We start from the raw sequence: 27,509 nt of genomic DNA, 5'->3' as shown, positions 1-27,509 counted from the left end.
CCTCAAGAATCAAATCAGTTTGATTTTGGAGTGATGTGCTTCTTGATCGTTGTTCTGCGATTGGTTGGTTCAAGGCCAAGGCCGCCTACTCAAATATTATCGCCCGGAAGCCTGATACGTACTCAGTATCTTTGTATGGTTCTGTGCTCCGTAAACATGAGTGATTTAAAGGAGAAACTTATTGAATTGGTTAGGGACAGTACTCCAATATGGGACAAAAGACATAAAAATCATCACAACCATTATGTGCAGAAGAATTTTTGGATTAATATTGGAAAGGAGATGGGGATATCTGGTAAGTTGACATTTAATTTCTTATTGAACAAATTTAATTGATTTAATGAAATAAGACCAAATACACCGGATGCTGTGGTTGAGGCGGGAACATCACGGACTCTCATTTTGAAGGTCCCGAGGCCCACCAATCTCAGTTTTTTTGTTTTGTGCAAAGTCGAATGGCTCGATTATAATCTTTTCCATGTATTACTATCATACATAACATTTTGGGTGCTGTCCTGCCTATATTGACGCACATACAGAACTACTGTTTACTAAATGGAACTTACCCTACTGTCTGGAAAACAGCCAATATTATACCGGTACCTAAGAGTTTAGACCCTCAGTCACCCTTTGACTATCGTACTGTGTCCATACTGCCTGCACTTTCTAAAGCCTTTGAATGTTTAGTATACGAGCAAGTTCTTGAATACCTAAATAAAAATGCTCTTTTGGACCCTTTGCAATCTAGATTTAGGAAGGGTCATAGTACCGCGACAGCACATTTGAAGGTTACTGAAGACATTAGGAACACTATGGACAAACGACTGCTCGCTATACTTATGCTTCTTGACTAGAGTAGCGCCTTTGACACTATAGAAATTCCAACTATGATAAAGAAAATGAAACTGCTAAATTTCAACCTGGCTGCGCTTAAGTTTTATAGTTCTTACTTGGGTAACCGTCAACAGCGTGTAACAGTAAACGACAAGGCCTCTAAATGGAAAATGAAACTTGGTGGTGCCCCACAGGGCAGTATTCTAGGGCCCTTACTTTTCTGTATTTATATCAATGACATACCGTCTGTGACAGGAAATAACACACACCACCTCTATGCTGATCTTCAAATATACCGACACTGCAAGACAAGATATTAACAGTGACCTCGGACGACTCATTCTATATGCACAACGAAATTCTTACACAAAAATCCACAATCTCAGGCAATCATAATTGGATCACAACTGAGCTGCTCAAACAATGTCGCAATCCCGCCTATCCTACTGAATGGTAACATTATTCCCTACAGTAAAATGGTTAAAAAAATCTTGGCGTAATTATGTATGAAACACTTGATTGGTCTGATCACAGGAAGGAAATATGTAAAAAGATTTTTGGAGTGCCTCACCCTCTTTAATGCCAGAGGGATGTATTTCCATTTGAGCTAAAAGCCAAACTAATGCAGTCACTCATTTTCCCTATTTAGTCGACGTGATGAAAGAAGGTATACTTAAACTTCAACGAGCACTGATTTCCTGCCTGCGATTTATTTACAATATCGGGTACGATGTTCATATCACCCCATACTATTAGGCTCTTGCATGGCTGAAGACTGATAAACGTCGGCAGCTACGCACTTTAATGATGGTGTTTAGAGTGTTAGCAGCAAGTCGGGCACTGTATATTTCTTATATATTCACCCTTTTATCATCATTTCACAACTTCAATACTCATTCTAGATCCTTTTTTTCTATTCCACTGCACCGCACAAATGTAGTGGAGAGAGATTTGTGGTGACCGGCGCCAGATTATGGAATTCCCTGCCAGCTCAGGTCAGAGAAACTAGCTCTTTATCACGATTTAAGATCACCTGCTGAGGACAGCTGACTGAATGGTTTAAGTATGAATGTGTGCGTGCATGCCTGCAGATTAATCATTTTAAGAGTTTTTAATATTAATGTAGTAGGTGATTTATTTAAATTTATTTTCAATTCTATTAATTTTTGTAGTGTTAACTATTTTAAGTATCTTGGTATTTTAAGATTTTGATTAGTATGTGGTTAAGTGTACGAGAGGGCCTCGGAGCCTTAACTTTGCCACTGTAAAAGGGCACTAATAAATAAATAAATATAGAATGTTAGGGGTATGGGTATAGATATTTTGTTAGTTGGTAAAGAAAAATACACGTCACAACATATGCTAGGTAGGGTATACCTTCTATTAGTTTTCCTTGCGGTAATGGCCACGCAACTGTGAGTGGGTGATAGTGGATTCGAACCCCACTGTCGGCAGCCCTGAAAATGGTTTCCAATTTTCACACCAAGCAAATGCTGGGGCTGTACCTTAAGGCCACGGTCGCTTCCTTCCCACTCCTAGCCCTTTCCTTTCGAGTATTGGTTGCCTGCAGTGACCAGGAGACTAGGAACTTCCCAATAGTGTGTTTGAAGTAACAGGATATACCTTCTCGTAGGAGATTTAAGAGATTGCCGAAATCACTTTCTGAATACTTCTAGCTGACTTTTCGATGTGTGTAGTGTGAATGAGCATATTTTCATAAAAATTAGAAATATATTCGCTAGTTATAGGTTTTTACTGTGTTTCCGTCTCTTATCACTAGTGTTGGTTTTATATTTATTATCATGTAAGTTTAGATTGTGTTGTACATTCTATAATATTTTTTTAAAAAATTACAATCTCCATATTTTCTATTACTACTATATAATTTTAAAAAGATTTGTTGTATTTAAATATTATACGGTATGTATGTTAATTATTTTAAATATTGTGGTTAAGTGTAAGAGAGGGCCTTGAGTGCTAACTTTGCCACGAATAAAGACGAATTACTTACTCTTATAGGTCTTCTTGGACATTGGGTAGAGAAGATATGTTAACCCTCTCGTGCACACATTTTCAGTTTGAAGTAAAAAAAAATAGTCTTGATTTTTTATTCATTGAAAGGTTACAAAATACAATCATGTTAAAGAAAAGGAAATAATTCATTTTCTTTGAAAATTCCACGGATCTCATATGAGGCCTATGTGGGTGAAGGGAGTCCACACACACCACAACACAACTGAACTGAGGAATAATTTTCTTGGGAGATACTGTGCGCTGGATGTCAGTTTTTCACGCACGTTTTACCAAACTAAATTTTGCATTAAGGAGTGGCTATTATTTCCTGCTATGGAATTCCTCAAAACACTATGGACAAAGGGCATATTAGCAGCGAAGGTAGATATACCTGGTTTTCCTTGAACGACCGTGAAAGTGGCACTTTTATCCTTTCCCAGCTTATAGTTAGCCTTCACTTTCAACCATTTTTTGGTTGCTGGTGGCATCTGTGAAGCGGGTCTTCCTTTTTTGGGTTCATGATTGCTTCCCATGTAAATGAGAGAAGTGGTTACTGAGGACTTGAATTATAACAGATCCAGCTTCTCACAATCTGGGTTCATTCTCCAGAGGATCCAACAGTTTACAGTTTTCACATTCAGTAGATAATGGCATACTCTGAAGTACTCCCTTTTGTGCGTTATGGTATCCCGGTAAAGACCTACGAGTGAGTCCATTAGATGTACGCCACCCATGTGGGAATTGTAAATGCTGATGAAATTTGGTTGTTTAATTTCAATGATTGCGCACAGTTTGGCACCATCTCTTAGCAACACCTACAGGTTCTGCTCCAGCAAATGTAGATGCTACATGTAAAAATGAATTATCATGCCAGCAGGTTATTGTGATGTTGGACTGCGATGTAACAGAGTACAACTATCTCGATTCCTTTTTGAAGGTTTTCACAAACCGCAGCTTGAGATCAGCACCACAAAGCCTGTTAGCTCTGATAGTCCTAGAAGCATAAATGCCATCTTCAAGAAGTTTCTAGAGAAGATTAATAGACGTAAACAAATTATCGAAAGCTTATGGCTTTTGAACTTCACGTTTTCACACAGCCTAAGAACATCACCACCAACTGCTCCAAATTCAGAATGACCTTCACCATTTTGCACTTTTCCTTGATGGATCTCAAAGCTATGGATGTATCCTGAGGAACTGGTTGAGACCCAAATTTTGAAGCCCCATTTTTTGGGTTTACTCTTCATACATTGTTTCAGCTTTGAACGGCCTTTGAAAGGGACCATCTCATTACCTAATGAAAATTATTCTGACTGGGAAGAACATCTAAAGATGTGCTTGAAATGGTCAATCATAGGACGTAAACGTCTAAGCCGATCATTGATGTCTGCTGGAATGTTCTGATTGTCAATGAAGTGCAAATACTTCCGTATCTCGCAAAAGCGATTGTATATCATATTGTCAGGTATTACTTACATGGCGCAGAGTATATTGTGACATTCGTTGTGAAGACTACATTTTCTACAGACGGCCCTGGTTCTTCATCTATTTTGTTCTAAATGCATAGAAATGAGAATATATGACAAATGTGCCATGAAACATCAGTAGTCTGTCTTGGTTTGCATAAAAAATTCCACCAAAACACAATATGTAGTTCTAATTCAGGTTATGACTGTGAACCATAACCTCTCGTACATTTAGACCTTATGAGGCCCCTATATTATTACACAAAATAATGGTAATAAATTGCATGTACAATAAAAATACTAATACCATTGGAAAGAGCATGCTTTTCTGCTATATAAAATATTTTTACTTATCAGTTGCATATATTTGTAAAGGGCGTATCAATTTCAATAATTTAGTCTCCGTATGAAACACACAAATAACAAGAGCGCCACAACTGCCTACAACTTTGCAGCTACAAGGAAGTGCTGTCATCTCATGGATATAGTTGTAACTAATATCACACTTCACATGAGGTCTAAAGTGAAGAACAGAGTCATAATTTTCCACTAATTCATAACAATATTAAATGAAAAGTGTACTAAACGAAACATAATTTTGGGACCTCATATGAGGCTTGTGCGCACGGGAGGGTTAAGAGTAAAGTCCTATATCTATTGCCTTGGTTGCAAAGGCTTGTCAGGATGAGAATGTCTTGTTGATCTAGGAGATTTCTCGGGGTGAGGACGATAATGGTTTTTAATTCTTCTACATGACAGATGAGTAGATTAATCCTTAAACATTGCTCCTTGTCCTTGGGAGTAAAAAGACTATTGCATGAGAGCTCCTGTTGACCAGAGTTCCAAGATAACTTTGTGTAGATCTGTAAGGGGAATTCCAACTTTGAAGGCTTTGAGTGTACCTATGGAGGGAAGTTGTTCACATTCATGTATCTGTTACTTGCAGCTCCTTTAGATGCGGTTGCACTCGGATAATTGTTCATATCGTTTACAAAGATTGAACTGTCGGTGTAGTTAACAGTATGTCCCAAATTACAATTCACAAAGGGCTTGCCATGGAACTGTTAACCTACTCAATCCATTTGACATGATGTTCATGTGAGCATTGGCCAGGCCTTAAACTCAAGTGCTGCGGCATTCGCGTGCCAAGTCGTGTGTACTAGCTTATATTTTGATCGCTGCAAGGGTTAATAGAACAGGAATGTGGCTTGGTTACAGATCTCATATACTGTACCTTAACACATTCACGCCCATCATCTGAACGGGCTATTTGAATGGCTGGCCCAGCTATTCCAGCTCTTAGTGGCACAGCAAACAACAAAATTTCACAATAAATTCTAAACTAAACAAGATATGGAAACAAAATTTTGCACATACCTTAAAGAAGTCCTCTAGTATCTCTGGACGTGTGGTAGCTAATGTTACACCTTCAGGTACTGTGCTTTGTCTCTTGTCCAGGAGAATCTTCACTGTCATTTTCACTTAGTTCAGGAATTAGTTCACCTGAGTCTTCATTGAATAGGATGTTGGCAATTTCGTCAACACTTATATTGTCCCTAAGTGCCTTGGTTACGCTTCAGACCCTGACTATACACATGCCTGTGCAATCACAAACCAACTTCGCAGCTAGTGTGATCAGCACTAGTCTTCGTTCAGAAACGGAATAAGAAATTCATTAGAAGGGAAAATTCCCAAGGCCATCTGGTTTTGGTGAGTAGATGCAGGTAGAAGTATTCATAAGGGTATTGCCCTCATCTGTCACACATATTTGTGACAAAAATAAACCACAGCTGCGTAGGAACGGCTATAATTCAAGGTTGCGCTTATCCAGACTAAGTCGGGTATGGTCCAGAGCATGGACACGTACTATAAGCAATAACTCGGATATGGGCGTGAATGTGTTAATTGCCCAATTGTAGCCACTGAAAGCACACACATTTCATCAGGCATCAGTCTCTTAGCCATGGCTCTGGGTAAAGGCCATTGACAGTGCTATTGCTGAGTTATTTGAAATTGTTTTAGATAGTAATGGCGATTATGATGGTACTGTAGAGATTTTAAGTGAAAATGAGTTCTGATATGACTATGAAAATATACCTAGAGCCCCGCGTGCAAAAGCAAAACTTAGTGACACGGTGTAGGTTAATAGTGATGACCAACCAGGGATGTCGTGGAAACCAGGCGAATATATATAAAATAAGAGTTTTGCCTGTACATTGGTCAGAATTTAAAAAGGATGGTATTTCTGTGTCAGCTGTGTCCACAGTAACAAGGAAATGCACGTTTTAATTTTCCGTAATTTTTGTCTGTATGTACACGCATCACGAGAAAACACTGAAGAGAATTTAATCAAAATCGGTCAGGGAATAAGTCGCTACAATGTAGGTAATAAATAATTTTATTCACGTTGAGTGAAATGTTACTTTAGGGGAAGGCCTAAAATGTAATATATATATATATTTGTAAAATAAGAGTTTTGTCTGTACATTGCTCAGAATTTGAAAAGAATGGTATTTCTGTATTGGTCATGTCCACAGTAACAAGGAAATGCACTTTTTACTTTTCCGTAATTTGTCTGTATGTATGTACATGCATTACTAGAAAAAGGATAAATAGAATTTAATGAAAATCGGTATGCGAAGTCGGGGAATAAGCCGCTACAATCTAGGCTATAAATAATTTTATTTAAGCCGTTAGAAATGGTAGTTTAGGGGAAGGCCAAAAATTTAATTCTCAAATATTTATATCATTAGTGGTCATATCGATAAGTACTACATAACCAAAGTTATATAGACTTAAATTTCCGACCATTTATTTCTTATACATTTTTACCATACTGGCTATGACAACACAGATATTCATGAATTTGTAATTGTTGCCAAGTCCAGATCAATGCCGAGCCACGAGAAAATGGGTAAACAGAATTTAATGAAAATCTGTATATAGAATCGGGGAATAAGAAACAACAGTCTAAGCTATAAACAAATTTATTCACCCTGGATGATAGTTTAGGGGAAGGCACCTAAAATGTAATTTTTAAATACCTATGTTATTGGTCCTATCGAAAAGTATTGCATAACAAAAGTTATAGAGAATACAATTTCCGATTATTTCTGTTTTATTCAGTTTTACCGTACTGACTATTGTAAGAGTGGTATTTCAAAGTCGGAAGAAAACTAAATGTGAAGACCTACAATATCGAAAGCGCATAACATTGATCAACAATAACATTACATTGACCATTGTTTGTTGTAATGTTTTGTCTCTTATGCTGCAACTCAACTCCGATAGATGGGATTACTGCTGCATACAGAGTATAACGTCTGACTGAATATTGGTGGGAAATAACTGGGGAGTTAGAACACTTTCTTCTTTAGCATGCCATTCCTCTGGTTCATACATTTTCTGACACAGCTGGTATGTAACACACTGGTTCATCATAGTATTCCAGCTATTCGATCCCTTCTCTCTGTCGCGCTGTTTTGAATGAGCAGTGTTCATACATAAGGCAGAGGCTCACTTAGTAGTAGTAGTAGTAGTAGTATGGCCTGGTCTGGAATAACAGTTTAGGCCTATTCCAAATTATAGCACTACAATTCACTAAATAACTCCAAATTCAACCCTGAAAAGAGCCGTAGCATTTCTAGGGTAACATTAAGAGCTGTGGACTTGAATACAATCTTGCTCACTACACGTACACTACCTAACCTAGAATTCTGTATACAAGGTAAAATTCCATAGCGAAGCACGGGTACATCAGCTAGTTCTCAAATATTTATTAGCAGTCTTTTCTTAATGAAAATCGGTATGCAAATTTGGGGAATAAGTCTCTATAATGTAGGCCATGATTAATTTTATTCACGCTGAGTGAAATCGTAGTTTAGGGGAAGGCCTAAAATTTAATTCTCAAATATTTATTAGTGACTTTATCGATAAATACTACAGAACTAAAGTGATATAGTATTGAATTTCCGATCATTTGTCTTATACATTGTTACCGTACTGGCTATGATCACAAAGATATTCATGAATTTGAATTTTTGTTGCCAAGTCCATAATCAGCGCCGCATCACAAGAAAATAGGTAAACAGAATTTAATTAAAATCTCTGTGTAAAGTTAGAATAAGGAACTACAGTCTACGCTATAATTTTATAAGATGCTCTAATATCACAGACGAAAGAAAACTAAATGTGAAGGCCTACGATATAGAAAGCTCATAAAATTCTATCAACAATAACATTCATTGACCATTGTTTGATGTGATGTGCTTTGCGTCTTCTGATGCCTCTGATCTCCGATAATAGGATTACTGCTATGTATTGAATATTTAAATTTTTTTTTTAAATGTCACACAGACACAGATAGGTCTTACGGCGACGATGGGATAGGAAAATGCTAGTAGTAAGTTAAAAACTTCATAATTGATCCGTATTGAACTGAGAATCACAATGTTAAAAAGAGGTTTATCATTGTATTGAATAGGTGGAAACTTCTCTCTTTTTAACATTGTAGTAGTGTGAAGGAAGCGGCCTTGGCCTTAAATGAAGGTACAGCCCCAGCATTTGTCTGGTGTGAAAATGGAAAACCACACAGTACCATCTTCAGGGCTGCTGACATTTGGGTTCGAATTCACTATATCCTGGATGCAAGCTCACAGCTGCACGCCCCTAACCACACTGCCAACTCGCCCGGTCTTAGAGAGTGTAACAGCCTGCCTGAATATTGGCGGGAAGTAGCTGGGGTGTTTGATGCTTTCTTCTTTAGCATGCCATTCCTTTGGTTCATAAATTTTCTGATAATACTGGTATGTAACACACTGGTTAATCTTAGCATTCAAGCTATTCAATCCCTACTCTGAGGCACTGATTGGAATGAGTAGTGTGCATATTTAACGGAATAATGGGAGGGGCGTGTTCATGGCTGTCCTCGGCCTGGTCATTCCAGCTCTGGAACTTTGGACTGTTAGGTTGGCACCGTGGTACTGTTAGTTAAAAGTGAGAAAATGTGCGGTTTTTAATTTGATCAATGATAACATTGCTTTTAATCGCCACTTTCCACTGACATTTTCGTAATGACCTGTGTTTACTTCTGTTAGGGAAACCAGTCAGTCTGAGAATCCCGTAACAAAGGAAGGGTTACATCAGCTAGTATTTAGATAATTCTGTATTGGAGTTCTGTTTTTGGAGTATGAGCCTGTTTTCCCACATTGTGTGGGGAAACAAATACATTACAGAAAAATTATTTGACCCAGATAGAAAACAAAGAACAGATGATGGCAAGTGGTTTGACATTGTTGCGGATAAAATTTAAGGCCTATTTTGTCCTCTGCATTGAGCTATCCTGCGTTTATAAGCTTCACATCCAATTATATTGGAGCGAAGATCAATGCGTTGAGACTCCAGAAAGTGTGTGATGTGCCTCTATATTCCCGAATGTTTTTAAGATTGACCACACAATCTTTGTTCTGACATTATTGGTGAATACAATTATTTTGAATGCTTCACAGGAAACTGCATGAAAATTCTTAATTGCTGTCCCATTTATGGCATTTATTTCAGAGAGGTGCACGGTAGTTCTTGTGTTGAGGGTGATTTAAATCTGATTTCTAATCTAGTGTGTTGTACCATTAAGCCTGAAGCGATTGGGTTAAGAATCTAACAGTAATTCACTGCTCAAGGAGAAGAGCTATGACAGTTTCATTAATAACAGACTATGGAAGTTCTGGCAGGCATTGGCTGCTTGCAGACATTAAAAATTTGTTGACCTTTACATGGCATTAGAGTGCTGGGATGTCTAATAAGGTATTGAACAGAGGGATTCATTTTATGCCTGTGATAAAGCTGCCAGACTCTTTACTTTCATATGATAATGTGTCCAATAGAAAAATTAACATTGGGGAGGCTTGAAAATGAAAAATATAGTATATTCATAAATGTGGGTGAAATGTGCAATTATATGAAACTGTAATCTATGTTTAACAAACTCAGAAATTCTTATAGATAATGAACAAGCATTTGGATTTAAAGTAAACTATGTAAATTGTAAATCTCTGGGCCCTAGCTGTAACTTTATCTCAGTCATTCCACCAGTGTTTCCTGTAAACCTGATGATCTGATTGTTGTAGAATGGCTCAGAAATGCATTTGTTCAATCTCAACATTTTAAGGTTCATGCATGTTCAAGATCCTGTTATGTACTTGCTGAGATGTATTAGACAAATGTGATATGTGAATGAGATGTGTTCATTTGTTAGGCTCCTTCATTCCACCAGTCCTTTTAATTAATTGTATTTTTTTTTCTTAGTATTTGCATAACTTGGGAGTTCCGGAGAAATGGCAAATGGTTGATGTGTACGGTTTGGACCCTGATCTTCTGGCGACTGTTCCTCGGCCAGTTCTTGCCGTATTGTTGCTGTTTCCTTGTACTGATAAGGTATGTGTATTAAATTCCATAAAATTATGGAAAGCCTGTAGAGTAGGATAGTTCATTTCAGGTTGTGTTTTCCTGATATACTAAACAACTCAAAGATAAGAGAAGTAAGAAGACATTGTTCTCATATACAGTAAACGCTTGTTAAGACATTCTGCAGGGGACAAAGAAAGGTGTTAAGCAAGGAAATTTGCATTGAATATACGAATAAAAACTGACGAGGATATGCACTATAGTTTTTTTTTTTTTTTTTTCTAACGTGCATGCTGGAGTCTTGTATGTGCTGGTACTTTGAAAGTACAGTACATTTCTAACGATAAGAAGGGATGGGTTTTAAAAGGTACAGAAAAGGAAAAGAGAACAGGCATAACCTTTCTTCACTGGGGTTTATTTAATAAGCATATTAAAAGGTGGTAGATTAGAGAATCTGTAAAGGGAGATGGATACACTGAAGTTAGATGTAGTTGATATAAGTGAACTACGTTAGCAGGAAGAGGATTTTTGGACAGTAGTGGGTGTGTGACGGTAGTGCTCCTCAATATCTTGTGATTTTGGTTGTACGTAGTTTGAATAACGAAGTGAAACCGTGTGCCTATGGATTACTGTGGTTTGAAGAATTGATGTACGTATTACATTTTTATTAGATCTTAATTAGTGATGTATTACGAGCCAAGTTTAAGTTATTTGAGGAAGAATCTGTTAATGTAAACATTGAGGTGAAGTGCTGCCAGCTTGAACATATTTCCAAAGAGTAGTGAAGAGCAGTTACAGTCAACTTACACAGTCGATTCTTATATCGATCGTGATACCATTCTTCGCCACTATGAGCTCTTGTGTAGCATGTCAGAAGGCTGTTTCTAGGCCAGATATAAATTCTAAGATTCAGTGCAGTAACTGTCAAGGTTGGTTCCATTGCAAATGTGTTAATATAGGAGACGTTGAATTAAATTTCTTAACATCTGAAAATCAAGTTTGGAGGTGTGCTCGTTGTGAAAAGGAGAGACGAAATAGTGTACATGGCTTTGAACTAGCAACAGCACCATCTATTGGTGACATCTATCAGCTCTTACTTGAGTTGAAGAAAGAAATCGCAGAGGTTAAGAAATCAAGTATAGAGACTGAGCGAGAGTTAGGCAAAAGTTTGGAGTTAGCTCACGTAAAATTGGATGAGAATGCAACATTCATTAAAAAGCAGTCGGAAGTAATAAATCAGTGCATGGAGAAAATGGAAAAATTGAGAGAAGAAAATGTAAATTTTAAGAAGCAACTAAGACACACAAATACAGTTAGATGAACTTGATCAGTATGGTCGTCGAAACACGGTTGAAATTTTAAGCATGCCTGAACGAGTTAATGAGGATGTTTATGAAATTGTTAAGCATGTAGGTCGAGTATTAAATGTGGAGATCAAGAATGAATCGATTGATGCATGTCATAGGTTGAAGAGGCAATGGCATCAAGCTTCAGGTGCCATTGTAGTGAAGTTCGTACACCGTAGTGTCAAGAATGAACTCGTTCAAAAACGCAAGGTTAAAAGGGATTTAAATGCGTCTCATCTCAGATTTTCTGAGTATGAGACGGTGTATATAAACCAGTTCGACGTCCCTACGAAGAAAGGTCCTTGGCCATGCTCGAAAAATTAAGTAGGAGAGAAATTATGCTTTTCTATGGGTAGATCATGGAGGTAACATTAAACTCCGAAAAAGAGAGGGTGATCGGCAGGTGTTTAATCTAAAAACCCTGGACGATGTGAATGGATTAAATGAGACTGTAACTTTTGTGTTTTGAGAAAAATGATTTTTAATGCAATTAATATTTACTACCAGAATGTAAGAGGGTTAAACACTAAAATTTCGGAGTTTTATGTTAACAATAGTGAATCAGAATACGATATTCTGTTCATAACGGAAACATGGTTACAATCTCATGTTGCCAACAGTGAACTGTTTAGTAGGGATTTTAATGTGTATAGAAAAGATCGTGGAGGTACAAGGAAAGGAGGAGGCGCATTAATAGCTGTTAAAGGTTCTATAGTATCAAGACAAATAACGTTAGATTTTGGTGATACTGAAGCAGTTTGTGTAAAAATTATAGTTAATGGTCACAGTTATGTAATAATGTCAGTGTATTTTCCACCTGCAACCAAATTGGAAGCATATTTGGACTTCTATAGATTGTTTGAAGTTAATAAGGACCTTTCCAATTTAGATCTTATTATAGCTGGTGACTTTAATTTGCCATTAATTACTGGTGAGCAAAGTAATCTTGTAAATTTTGGACCTGCATATAGATCCTTAGCTGAGTTTGTCACTCTATCGCTTGCACTTGGTCAATAATATTCTCAATGCAAATGGAAATACAATTGATCTTATTACGAATGTTAACACATTAACAGTATATAGAGATGAGTGCCCCTTAATTAAGGAGGATAGTTACCATCCTGCAATTGCAGTCACTCTACTATTAAACAGAGAGCGTAACCATGTTTCACGACAACCTGAACAACCTAAGCAGTTATTTGACTTTAGAAGGGCTAATTTCTTTCAAATGTATAAAATGTTCTAGCGAATTGATTGGTCTAGGATTGTAGAATTTACAGACGTTGACCAGGCTGTTGAGTATTTTTATGCTCAGGTACACTCTGTATTTTGTGAAACGGTACCAATGAAGAATTTTCACACAAAGAAAAAGTATCCTCCATGGTTTACTAAAGACATAATAAATAACTTGAAACTGAAGGAAATCCACAGAAAGCGAAGGAAACAGAGTATAGTAGGGAAATATTTAACCAGTTAAGGAGAGAAACGAAACATACGATCAGTAAAGCATATAAGAATTAGATTTCTAGACTTGAAGAGAATATCAAAAGTGATGTTCATCAGTTCTGGAGCTATATGAAATGCAAAAGATATACCAAGGAGGGTCTGCAACAGGGCATGAAATTTAACAATATCTTACTTAATAATAATAAAAGTATAGCTGATGGCTTTGCAACCTTTTTTGGATCGGTATATTCGAAACCTCCACCAACCTATGATATTCCTGATTCATCTGATGTATATGTTAATTATCCATTATCTTTAGAATTAGTGGATGAAAAGGAATATATGTTAGCTATTAAAAAATTAAAACCTAAAAGGTCATGTGGTGTTGATGGAATACCGCTGTACATACTGAAAGCATGTTCTAAAGTGTTGGATTTTCCCTTACGAGCCTTATATAACGTGGTAAAAACGCAAACCTTTCCAAAAGTATGGAAGATAGCGAAAGTGTGTCCGGTTTTTAAATGTGGGGACAGTAAAAATATTGAAAACTATCGCCCTGTTTGTATTTTGTGTGCACCGGCTAAAGTATTTGAGCAAATAATGTACACGCGTATATTTAATCATGTGAGGGTCGGTATACATATCAATCAGCATGGTTTTATACCAGGTAGATCAACTACGACTAATCTATTAAAATTTATACAATATGCGTATGCCGTTTTGAATAATCAAGGACAGGTAGACGTAAAGCCTTCGACAAATTAGATCACAGCATTTTAATGAAAAAATTGTCATGCTTTGGTCTGACTCCTCCTTGGTTAAAACTTCTTGCATCTTATCTTAGTGCACGGAAACAATATGTTTACTATCATCAACATGAGTCTTTCGCATACAATGTTACTTCTGGTGTACCACAAGGGACTAACCTTGGCCCTTTATTCTTTATTTTATATATTAATGATTTGCCCACTAGAATTAGGTTTTCTCAGTGTTTATTATATGCTGATGTCAAACTTTATACAGAGATAAAAAATGTTGATATGTTGAAATTACAGTATGATTTGGATTACTTATACGCATGGATTATTGAAAACTGTTTGCAACTTAATATAAATAAATGCTGTTTCCTTCAGATTTCAAATAAGAAAAATACATTGAATTATAAATATAAAATTAATAATGAAGAACTCAAAGTTGTTCACTCTGTTAATGACTTAGGGGTAATTGTTACAAGAAATTTATCTTTCAAGGAGCATATTAATACAATGGTTAATGATTCCTATAAGAAATTGGGTTTTATAATTAGAAATTCAAGAGATTTTTCTAACACGTATGCACTCGCCTTATTATTAAATAGTATTGTCCGATCAGAACTTGAGTATTCATGTATAATTTGGTCTCCATGTTATAAATCTTATCAAAATCAAATTGAAAGGGTGCAGAAACTCTTTTTAAGATATATTTATTATAAAAAATATAAGATATTCCCCTTTAGAAATTGTTTCATATGGATTTTTGTTGAATGAATTTAAATGTGTATCGCTAGCCAGTAGGCGTGTAATAGCTCAACAAATTTATCTCTATAAGATGGTTAATGCATTAATTGACGATAATAGTTCGCTTCACGAGTTATGCTTTAATGTTAGAAAAGGAAATTTAAGATTTCGGCAATTGTTTATTACTCCAGACTCCAAAACTGTATTTTTTAAGAACTCTCAGTTTATCAATATGTGTGAAACATACAATAACTTAATAAGTATCATATAGATCTTGACTTTGCTTATGAATATAAATATATAAATATATTAAAAGAATTTTTCTCGTCGAAGTGGTTTGTTTGTTTATATGTATAATATTTACATGATTTTGTCACAAATTTTTGTTTGATTTATTAACAGGCTTCTGTATATGATATATTGTTTCATCCATTTCATACAGAGTATTATCATCTCATTTACATAGTTTTCACATTTTCTTCTTTTTGGTATTTCTATGTTATTTGTTCAAATTATTTGTAAAAGCCACCTATAATTGGAGCGTGTCTATGTTGGTGGTACATTTATTAAATAGATAAATAAATAAATAAAACTTAAACAAAGGTTATATTTTCTTTTCTTCTTTAGAATTTCAAAAATCAACGAATAACAATATAACAGGTCCCATAGGCAAGTTAGAAATGAGTCAAGTATAATACAAGGTAGTAAATTCTACAAGTCCTGGGCTTCACGCCCCTCGCTTACATTTTCTGAGCTACACGCTCAAATTTACAAAGATCATAACTTTACTTAAGGGCAGAAATCCCCTCATACATGGAGCCCTTGCTCCAGCAATTACAATATCAGGCCTCCCAGAGGCACTTTTACAACACTTGAAAAGAGCTGACGTGCTCAGTTTTTCAAGTCTATTTAAAGGCATTATCAGACTTTACAATTACTTGCCATCAAGGCACAACTTGCACAAAAGAAACGGGGGTATCTTGTACCCAACCTACTGGGTCTTAGCAGAAAAATAACAGGTTAAGTAAATGGCCTGGAACACCAAGTTGAATGGAGGCGTGTACTTGCACTCCTAAACATGCATTCTTAAAACCTAAAAGACACTAGGCCGATGAAACAGGGGCTATTCCCAAACTATGGAGGTGACCCCTATAAGAAAGAAATTTAAAACATTAAGGAAGAGAAAAAAAATCAGTTACCAAAACGTAGTCGCCTCAAACCAAACTGAAGGGGAACTCGACAGGGTGATCACTCTCTATCCCCAAATTATGGTTACAGATTTTATGAAGTTTTTACATAAGCCGGCAGAAAATTACACTTTTAGAAAAGTAGGTTACATGGTAAAAGTTTCGGACCTTTCCCGTGGGTTAAGCTGCTGAGCTAGCAAGAAATAAAGATGTTAAACGGCCATTATCCTGCTGAAGAACTGCAGGCTGATGAAAGAGGCACCACCCGCCTCCTGCTTCGCATAAACACACTGTTAGATGTTGGTCAAGTGGCCAAGAGACGTGAAAATCGGCAGTTTATAAACCCTCGGGGAAAGTTCGAGTCCTTTCGTGAATAATCAAGCCACACCCTCTTACTTTTATTGGCTAGCTAAAGTTACACACCAAATCGAAGAAGAAGCCTGTGATACGCCGAAAATTAATTACAGAAATTAGGGATTGGCTGAATTCAAAACTGGCGGAAAGATGAGATCAATATTGCCAACCCAAAAATGAATGAATATAATTTAGTAAAGAACAAACTTATGAATACAAATTTTCTTCAAATAAAGTTCCTTCACTTTGCACCAGGCTGTATGATCATAGTTTTTGTAGTGACATCTGTTGCCTAAAGTCCAAACTTCTTGGTAAATGGTAAACAAAACACGTAGAATTTCATACAGTACTGGAATCTTCACAAACAAAATTAATGTGGTGACATCCTCTGAGTACAAGTTTAAGTAGATCTAGTTCCAAGTTCTGTGTTTCTCCTGTGGAGGAGTTCTAATTGGCTCAAGATTTAAATGTGCGGCATAGAGGTGTACTGCCCGATACAATAATAATAATAATAATAATATTGTACCGGGCGGTACACCTCCACGCCGCTAGTTCAAATATTGCGCCAGTTGAAACTCCTCTACAGGAGAAAGCCTGAACTTTAAAAAACTGTATTAACTCAGTTTCTCCGAAGATGGCTCTGTGTGAATTTTGATTACGCACTCTGGTGCGAAGGAATGAACTTTCTGGAAGAAATTTTGTATTAAGTTTTGTCTTTACTACATTTTGTTCTTTTATTTTTTGGGTTGGCAATATTAATCTTTCTGTCCGCCAGTTTTGAACTCAGCCAATCCCAAATTTCTTTAATTAATTTTTGACCAATAGTATATGTCTTCTTCAATATGGATATGTAGCTCTAAGCTATCCAATAAGTTGAGGGGGTGTGTCCATTCTTGAAAGGTCTCGAATTTTCCATGAGGGTATAAAAACTGCTGATTTTTTCTTGTCTCGGGGCCACTTCAGTAACATCTAACTTAGTGTGTGGATATGTAGCAGGGGGCGGGAAGCGCCTCTTTCTTCAAGCAGCAGCTCTTCAACAAGGTAATGGCCTGTTAACATCTTTATTTCTCGCTAGCTCAGCAGTTTAACTCTCGGAGGGTTCAAAACCTTTTAATATGTAACCTACCACTTTAAAATGTAAATTCCTCTTCTGTCTATGTAAAAACTACAAATATCTTTTACTGTAAAGCGGGGATAGAGAGTGCTTTACCCTCTCGAGCTCACCTTCATTTTGAAATTAAGGTGACCACGTTTTCATAACCGTTTCGTCTCTTCCTTAATGTGTTAAAATTTTTTTCATACGGGTCACCTCCCTAGCTTGGGATTAGCCCCTGTATTATCGGCCTAGCGCCACGTAGGTTTTAAAACAAAAACTTTAGTGTAGGAGTGCAAGTAATCGCCTCCATCCTTTTGTTTTGGGCCATTTAAATTAACCTAGTTTTTGCACACTAAGGCCCAGTAGATTGGGTACTAGTTGCCCCTGTTGATGTACAAGTTTGCCTTAAGGGCAGTTGAGTGTAAGGTCTGCTTATGGCCTCCTGATAGGCTTGAACTATTGAGAACAGGTCTGCTCTTTCCTAAATTTGATTTCTGTGCTCCTCTAGGAGGCTTAACATTGTAATTAGGAGCAAGTGCTCCTTGGCATGATGGGATTTTCTGCCCCTTTGTTTAATTCTGTGCCTTGGTAAAGTTGGGCTAATAGCTCAAGGATTGTCATTGTGGGGCTCGAAGCCCAGATCTTGTAATTATCCCCTAACACTTGTAATTTCTTTGTACCTGATTTTGGCTTCTTGTTGACTTAAGTTTTCAAATTCTATGTCACCACTGTTAAGTTTTGAAAATATAACCTTTGTTGAAATTTTAATTCATTTTTTGAACTTGTAGTTAGACCCATTCCAGCCCGCACCGTCTTTCACCTCTACCATGGATATCTCCGTCACAATAATAATAATAATAATAATAATAATGTGATTTGAAAGAATCTCCTTGTTCTTTCAAGAACAAAAAATGACATTCTGCTTTTAATTTATATATTTTTTCAGGTATATTCTATTTTTACTTCAGGTATTTTCTAATTTGATGTATCCTATATTAGTTTACGCAAACTGAAGAACTTCGGTTATAAATTAAGTTGAAACTGAAGAGAAATCCCTTCCACTATAACAAAAATACTCTCCAGTCATAACTTTGTATCTCTACTTGCAAAGCATAGGAGTTTTAATGTTATGGTAGTCTGTTATTATCGTCCTTTATAATAATAGTTTTCACTGTTTCCAGTATGATGAACACAAGGCTCTTCAAGAAGCAGAGATTAATGAGAAGGGACAGACTGTCTCTGATAATGTCTATTACTTGAAGCAGGCTGTTACAAATGCTTGTGGTACAATTGCACTTATTCACAGTGTGGCAAACAATGCTGAGCAGTAAGTAACAAGATAATTAAAAACACTTTCTTCAATTTTTATGTAATTTCTCTTCATTATTTTGCCACTTTTGATGTAATTTTACTCTTGTTTAGAATCCAACTTGGTGATGGTCATTTGAAACAATTTTTGGATGATTCGATGGCATTAACACCAGAAGAAAGGGGTGAGCTTTTGCAGAAAGCTGAGGGTATCATTAATACCCACAAGGAGCTCGCTTTGGAAGGACAAACAGAGGTGAGCTTTTTGTTTCATTGTTGTGAGTAGGTAGTATTGAACACACTTATTCCTGTGTATTTTTGTGCAAGCAGTTAGTATGTTTACTAGCTGATGTACCCTTGCTTCGCTATGGGATTCTCAGAAAGACTGTCTGCGTGGTTTTCCTAAATGAAGTCAACATAGCTCATTACAAAAACGTCGGTAGGAGTGTAGTGATTAAAAGCAATGAAAATCCATAACCTGTTTTCAGTCATTCGACCGGGTGAGGAATGGAATGAATGAAGCCCCAATCTAGCGGCGAGAATAGAAATTGTACCAGTTGCCAAAGCCTGTCTCACTATTCTGGGGCAATGATTAATGAATGAAAGATGAAATGAAATATTGGAGAGTGCTGCTGGAATGAAATATGACGGGGAAAACTGGAGTACCCGGAGAAGAACCTATCCGCCTCCGCTTTGTCCAGTACAAATCTCACATTGAGTAACTGGGTTTTGAACCACGAAACCCAGCGGCGAGAGGTTGCTGCCTGAGCCACGGAATAGTATAAAATACTCGATCAGTGCAATGTTCTCGTGTAAAATGCTCGATCAAATGAAAAACCACACACTTTCTCACTTTTAACAGCACTACGGTGCCTATCTAACAGTCCAAAGTTCCAGTGCTTGAATGACCAGGCTGCATACAGCCGTGAACGCTCCTCTGCCATTATTCCCTTAAATATGCACACTGCTCATTCTAATCAGTGCTTCAGGGTAGTGATTGAATAGCTCGAATGCTACGATGAACCAGTGTGATACGTACCAGTGGTTTCAGGCCAATGTTCAGGCAGGCTGTTATACTCAGTACGACCGGGTGAGTTCAACCTGCGGTTAGGGGCGCGCAGCTGTGCCCAGGATATAGTGGGTTCGAACCCCACTGTCGGCTGCCCTGAAGATGGTTTTCCGTGGTTTCCAATTTTCACACCTTAAGGCCACAGTGTGAAGCTTATTTGTATCGTGTTGTCACTGAAATGAAGGAATGTGAGAATCTGCTCAAATCTATTTCTGCTCATTGTTTTAGAGTATATGGGGTTTTCAATGAGGGGATCAGTAGTCTTTCCAACATGGCTTTTTTACATGTCCCATCAATACACTTTTCATATCTCACTACTAGTAACATCAGTCCATTTCAAGCTCTTAGGCGATATTTTGTGTGAAGAAGCAGTTTGCTGGTGATATGTTTGTCTGCTCAGCAACAAGTCCAAAGAAATCATCACAAAAAATTAGCCCTACTTCTTCGTCAATGCTTTTTGGTTTATCAAGTCTTACCATTATGCCAAAAAATCTTGGAAAATATTCTAAAGTCGGCGAACTATTATTTTCTACCCATTCATTAGAAGAAATGGATATATCGCTTCTGTTTACACACACATCATCACATTCAGCCTTCAGCCTCGTTCTCAACCACCACTACTACTTCACGTTGTTTTGGAGGGTGTATATCATCACCCGAGACACTTTCGTCAAAATAGGTTTTAACATCGAACTCGCGATCAACATCACTGGGGCAATCAGAATACTTATCCGCATATAATTCATTAAAAAATCTCGCCTGTGTCTAAGCTAGTGTTCAGTCTGGGAAGCGCAATCTTACCCACTTCTTGTTCCTTGAACGATGTAAACATGAGGTCGGAAAATTTAGCAGATGAATCATAAAACAGATGAAGAACGTAAAACAAAGCTAGCATGAAATAAACAAAAGCTTCAACACAGACATTCTAGTAACCTTGACTGTCAACTAGTTTCACAAGTTTAGATAGATGTCACCGAACGTACAAGTCTCGTGGAGATGAGTTCTCGTCTCCCATCTGCAATGTGTTAACCAACTAAAGGTGGCGTGCACGATTTTGGAGTAAATTACTCTGGAAGTAGTGTCTACTAAATATGTCCATAGAAGTGAACTACTACGGGAGTTATTTACTCCAAAAGTAACATCGAAGAGCTAGAGTACAATTTATTCTTTTAGTTACTACTATAGAAGTAGTTTGTTACTCACGGAGTATTGTTTTGAAAAAGATAAATGCTTGTTAGTAGAGATAATGAAGGTTATAGAGTGTAAGAAACACTTCATAAAGATGCTGGATAAGAAATTAAATCCATGGAAAGGTAGGAGGGAAGAATTCAGTGCTTCGAGTGATGAAAACTCGGTGAAGACAACTTAAAATTCTGTGGAAGGACTTAAAAGCAAAGGCAGAAAGCCATGGACACGTGGGAGTAAATTAAATCTTGTGGTGGTTCCTTCATTCAGTTCGCCTACATCCAGAGCGAAGTTGTGGAGGACTGCCGAAGCTACAACTATGTTGCCGAGAGCACTGTTTAACCCCAAATGAGAGGACTGAATCACAATCAAAGGTTATGTACCATGAAACATAAATTTGTGTTATGTTGAGACTATTCCGGGAAGAAAGGTTGGTCCGATGGCCTCTCTGTGGGTCGCCCGCTCCTAAATCGCAGCAATTCGTTTGACATATACGGGGAGATAGATCTTAAAATAAGGTTTTGCTTTACGAGTGACTGTTTCTTGAGACTGACAAAGGGACAGTCCGGTAATTGTCAACTTGAATACTATTCTTGGCAACTGATATATTTTATTATATACATGGGTTCATTTCCATGGAATTATGGGTCACTTCGACTACATACATATGAGAATTGTGTCCCGATCGTCAGTGGGCTGTTGCATATATCAACCGGGAGGGATTCACTTATATTTACTGCCAAGTTAACACTCATAATAATGAAAACTAAAGTAGGTTGTAGGTTTTTTAATATATATAATCATACAAGTTCTCGGCAACTATCAGATAGGAAAAGGAAAGTGGTGGTGATTTTTTAAAGAGGACTGGGGAAGAAGAGCCGTGTCCATAACAGCCCTAGTATTTGCCTGGTGTAAAAATAGGGAAACTATGGAAAACAATCTTCAGGGCTGCCGATAGTGCGTTTCGAACCTACGATCTCCAGAATGCAAGCTACATCTATAAGGCCCGGACAATACACTCGGTTACACATTACTATTGCTTTATCCTCTCTTCGTCCAAGCTACCATATTTATGAGTAGATTACACTCACTGTAACAATGCTATAATCAAAGCTACACTTCCCCATACGGTGGCATGTCGCTTAGTGTCGATAATATTATGAGATTTAATTTCCGCCGAAAGCGATACTCTTATCTGTGGGAAAGTCATTCTCGTGCTTAGTAATGTGTAGTAAGACACAGCTGACTGGCATTCGACGCGTGCACCAACGAATTTCATTGGTTGCTACGTGCAAAGAGTTGCATGATAGATACTTCTATCTTCATTTTCGAACCAATATTGAAACTTGAAGCGATGTCTAGTTAAACATCGACTGAACATAGTTTATGCGATGGAAGACCATGCTCGTTTTAGACGTCGTTTAGGTAGACGGTGTCTAAGGCTTGAAACTAATCATCGTTTCTGCAATCGGCCCTATGAGTTTACTAGAAACAGCTTTGGCAAATTCGTCTGTCCGTTCTGCTGGACCGATTTGTTTCATTTTTGTTTTATTCTCTCCAGAATTACTGGTGAATCATGAGACATTGATAGGTCTCTAAGTTCAGCCAACTTTTGAGTAATCATAAAATCAAATCATTAAAGGATCACTCTAATAATTGTAGGCGAAGGCTTACCCTAACATGCAATACATCCTGTGCTTAGCAGGTTGCTAAGCGATTAACACTTTCATTAATATTCTGATGTATGATTGTGATTTTCATCCTTAGTATGTCATTGCATACAGCCATGTTTGATTACTATCTGTCAGGTCAGAATATACACTTCCTCTGACCACGGGAGAATACTATTGTTCCCTGCTAATACTCTTTGATTCTCTAACCTTTCCCAGCTTCCAGATATATTAAACAGATGGCAGAGCGTTCCTAATAAGTTCCGTGCTGCTAAGAGAAGTCTACATACAAACAGACCCCATCATGACATATGCCTTAGACATTATCTGGGTACGCCTATCAAAGGATAACCTACCTACACGAGAAAGAGTGAAGGCCATGTATCTTAAAGCTCTCTGCCTGGCAAATAAATGCTCCTTTGAGACTAACCTGCGAGTACACAAGACAACAGTTCTTTATAGAAGAACTGCTATTAAAATTACCATTGTCTTCTACGGCACAATACCAAGGTTTACATCAACATACCTGCCAACTTTCCTGATTTTGTGTGGGAATACCCTGATTTTCGACAGTTTTTCTCGCCTCGCGGTTATTCTATTATTTCTCCCGATTTTAGCGTATTTTTTTGTAAACTTCAAAGATTTGTTTCCAGATCCACCATTTAAGCTTTGTACGCCTGTAGCCGGAAGTCCTTCGCTCATTGGCTGCTTTCAAATGAAATTTTGATGTTTATTAATACGAGAAATTCACGCAGATGTGCGATGTTTATTGAAACCTGTATATCGCGACGTGTGTATTGATTGTCAAGCTCTCATTCTCGCTTGCTATGTTTGTGGTCGTTCATATCAGTCTATGATATAGATGTTGATTCCCATAGGGAATCTGAAATATTTGTCCTGAATGAGCAAATTTATAATAGCAATATAAATGGTCCGTTATTGGACATTATAAATTTTCCAGCTAGCTCATTCTTGGTTGCCAGCGTTTCGCCCTCGTGTGCTAGGGTGGGCTCATCAGTTGGTACCTAGCACACCTACCAATACGCTGGCTAGTGCATACCGTGGAGGCCACTGCGTAGGCTAACTGGAGCCACCGGCAGTGCCAATGCACTAAGAGACTTTTTCTCATCACTAAAAATTGATGCCTGCTTGGCCATCAGATGATATAGATGTTGATTCCCATAGGGAATCTGAAATATTTGTCCTGAATGAGCAAATTTATAATACCAATATAAATGGTCCGTTATTGGACATTATAAATTTTCCAGCTAGCTCATTCTTGGTTGCCAGCGTTTCGCCCTCGTGTGCTAGGGTGGGCTCATCAGTTGGTACCTAGCACACCTACCAATACGCTGGCTAGTGCATACCGTGGAGGCCACTGCGTAGGCTAACTGGAGCCACCGGCAGTGCCAATGCACTAAGAGACTTTGTCTCATCACTAAAAATTGATGCCTGCTTGGCCATCAGATGATATAGATGTTGATTCCCATAGGGAATCTGAAATATTTGTCCTGAATGAGCAAATTTATAATACCAATATAAATGGTCCGTCATTGGACATTATAAATTTTCCAGCTAGCTCATTCTTGGTTGCCAGCGTTTCGCCCTCGTGTGCTAGGGTGGGCTCATCAGTTGGTACCTAGCACACCTACCAATACGCTGGCTAGTGCATACCGTGGAGGCCACTGCGTAGGCTAACTGGAGCCACCGGCAGTGCCAATGCACTAAGAGACTTTGTCTCATCACTAAAAATTGATGCCTGCTTGGCCATCAGATGATATAGATGTTGATTCCCATAGGGAATCTGAAATATTTGTCCTGAATGAGCAAATTTATAATACCAATATAAATGGTCCGTTATTGGACATTATAAATTTTCCAGCTAGCTCATTCTTGGTTGCCAGCGTTTCGCCCTCGTGTGCTAGGGTGGGCTCATCAGTTGGTACCTAGCACACCCACCAATACGCTGGCTAGTGCATACCGTGGAGGCCACTGCGTAGGAACTCAGCATAATATTTTGCTTGTTGAGAACTACATGTTCCTGGATATCTCCAATTAGACTTAAGGACAGTTGAAATTTCTTCAGGAACTCTTTCAGGCTCTGAATCACTCAGCCCGGCTTTATCATTATTATTATTATTATTATTATTATTATTATTATTATTATTATTATTATTTTATTATTATTTCATGCAATGATGCTCTGTATGTGGTCGAACACCATGGCACAGAATAAGTGGCCGTTCGGTGAACGAGAGATGGAGAAGTCTCAGTGAGCCATTAATTATTGGTCATTGAGAGAGTGAGGCCAAGGTTGGTCGGTTACTTAGTTACTTACTTAGACACGGACGCAAGGGCTTACCATGGAGTCAGAGAGGGATATCACCTGCAATGAGGTAATATCATATTGACTTACAAAGAAGTCAGATGATATGGAGAAGAAGCAGTCACAAGTATGTATCACCAAGTTAGGCGTGACACATCTACAGTAAACACCAGATCAAGAGAATACGTCGTAATTACACTCAAAGTGTTGAAGGTACAGTCAAGTGAATCAGTGAGGGAAATATTTCGTATAAATTGTTGAATGTCCGGTCAAGAAGAATTCAAATTCATGCCTAGCTTTCTTTCAGTTGCAATGTCATAATTTCATATTCTCATCTGTTTTATCGCAACAAGACTCACTATTTTTTATATATTATTTAAAGAATATATTTTGTTCTATCAAACGAATTCATAGTTTTATTTCAATGACTGTAAAATATCTTAACCTCAAAATTAATGGGGAAACCGAACGCCAATCTCCTTTTCCCAGAACTTATATGGTATGTTGTCAAAAGTAAGCTTATTACCCCACACCCTAGAGATAGTCAAGATTCTCATTCTATTATTGCTGCACTGAGTGGTAGACTCGGTAGATTTACTGGCACGTACAAGAACTCCTGCGGGACTAAATTCCGACACTTCGGCGTCTCAGCTGAGCTCAAGGTCATGAATAACCGTAATTTCTGACGTTCCAATTATTTCTTTCTCGGTCCAATTTGATTGTGATTAGTGACAGGCAGAATTGAATGTAATGCATAAGAGAAATTTTGAGAATTGATACTTTCATTCGATACCATATTCTTGAGTTCAGCATAACCTTTAGAAGTCGATGTAAGCCTAATTTTCGTGGTGCCGGGCTGAGTGGCTCAGACTGTTAAGGCGCTGGCCTTCTGACCCCAACTTGGCTGGTTCGATCCTGGCTCAGTCCGCTGGTATTTGAAGGTGCTCAAATACGACAGCCTCGTGTCGGTAGATTTACTGGCACGTAAAAGAACTCCTGCGGGACTAAATTCCGGCACCTCGGCGCCTCCGAAGACCGTAAGCGGGACGTAAAGCAAATAACATTATTTTTTATTATTATTATTATTATTAATAATTTTCGTGGTACAAGATTTCCATATACTGACTACGAGCTATATACCGGTGACCAAATTACAGTAGAAGAAAAAAAGGGATTTTGCCATTCTGATGGGTGCTTTTGTATCTAATGTACTTCATTTTATTAGACTAGATAATTAAAAACTATTTGTGGTTGTTTTTTTGATTTGGCATTACTAGATTTTTCAAAGAGTTTGATCAAAGTTGCTGAACTGAAGTTTTCACAGGAACTGACAGTTTTCCCAGTAAAACTGAATGTAAAATTTTGCAATTTTAAACTCGTGTACCGGAAAATGTTTGAAGCTAGCCCTGCGGTTTAATTTGCTTGCCTGTCACCCAGAGGGCCCGGGTTCAGTTCCTGGCTAGGTCATGCATTTTTACTTCGATACGAGGGCTGGTTCCAGGTCCACTCAGCCTACGATTACCTTTAATTGAGGAGCTATCTAATGGTGAGACAGCGACCCTGGTCTAGAGAGCCAGGAATAATGGCAGAGTGGATTAGTCGCATTGACTAAGAGTCACTTCGTAATCTGCAGGCCTTCGGACTGAGTAGCGGGCGCTTGGTAGGCGAAGGCCAATTGGGGCTGTAGTTTGGTTTGATGTAGGAGTGTTTGTAAGATCGTAATTATATATATATTTTATTTTTGTGATGAGCCAATTTGTTGATGGTTCATTCGTTCCCGGATTTTCAGTTTTCTCATGTAAGTTTATTTTTCCGTGGTCCCACCAGAAACGGAGAATCGAGGTTCCACTGTAGTTGCAATAATTCTGATACTCTTGAATTGTCTGGAATTCAAATCCTGGCCAATAAATGTGGTATTTTAACACAATGCAGGTGGGTCCCAAGAAAACTCTTGTTTGCCTGCTGGTGTGTTGCAGATGGGTCCTGAATTATCATTTTAGCTGCAGACTGAATTCTTGTGCTATCTTTTAGGATATACACCTATTATTTGTAGGTCATCAGTGATAGAACTGTTCTGGATTGTTTTGCACAGTTGATAGTTCCATTTCTTTTCGGTCATTCTTAATTTTATAGTTTTTCTTTGGATTTCCTAACATGTTTACAAATTTCAGAGCCATGCCATCAGCAACATGGCAGCGTCCGGGGATTAGACGTAGATGAAATTAGTCGTGTATTGTGTACTGATACAGGTTCAGAATGTCCAAATAATAGTGAATATTAAGATTTGATGATTAACCCTTAGCACTCACGC

The 27,509-nt window shown here is 37.7% G+C and overlaps 1 protein-coding gene across 3 annotated transcripts in view; it reads left to right on the top strand.

Annotated features, from left to right (window-relative positions):
* Window positions 1-27,509, top strand: part of Uch (Ubiquitin carboxyl-terminal hydrolase) — a 60,023-nt gene that overhangs the window by 8,609 nt on the left and 23,905 nt on the right. For 2 of the 3 annotated variants that reach the window (XM_067147897.2, XM_067147898.2), the window contains exons 2-4: window positions 10,617-10,745; window positions 18,822-18,967; window positions 19,063-19,204. In XM_067147897.2, the coding sequence (XP_067003998.1) occupies window positions 10,617-10,745; window positions 18,822-18,967; window positions 19,063-19,204 (417 nt within the window). Of the gene's footprint in view, window positions 1-229; window positions 296-10,616; window positions 10,746-18,821; window positions 18,968-19,062; window positions 19,205-27,509 lie in introns of those variants that run through there. The other variant, XM_067147896.2, reaches the window with a different exon arrangement.

This window comes from Anabrus simplex, chromosome 5 (assembly GCF_040414725.1).
Source record: "Anabrus simplex isolate iqAnaSimp1 chromosome 5, ASM4041472v1, whole genome shotgun sequence".
Classification (NCBI taxonomy): domain Eukaryota; kingdom Metazoa; phylum Arthropoda; class Insecta; order Orthoptera; family Tettigoniidae; genus Anabrus; species Anabrus simplex.
The sequence above is the reverse complement of the archived record's forward strand: the minus strand, read 5'-3'. Positions and strand labels throughout refer to the sequence as shown.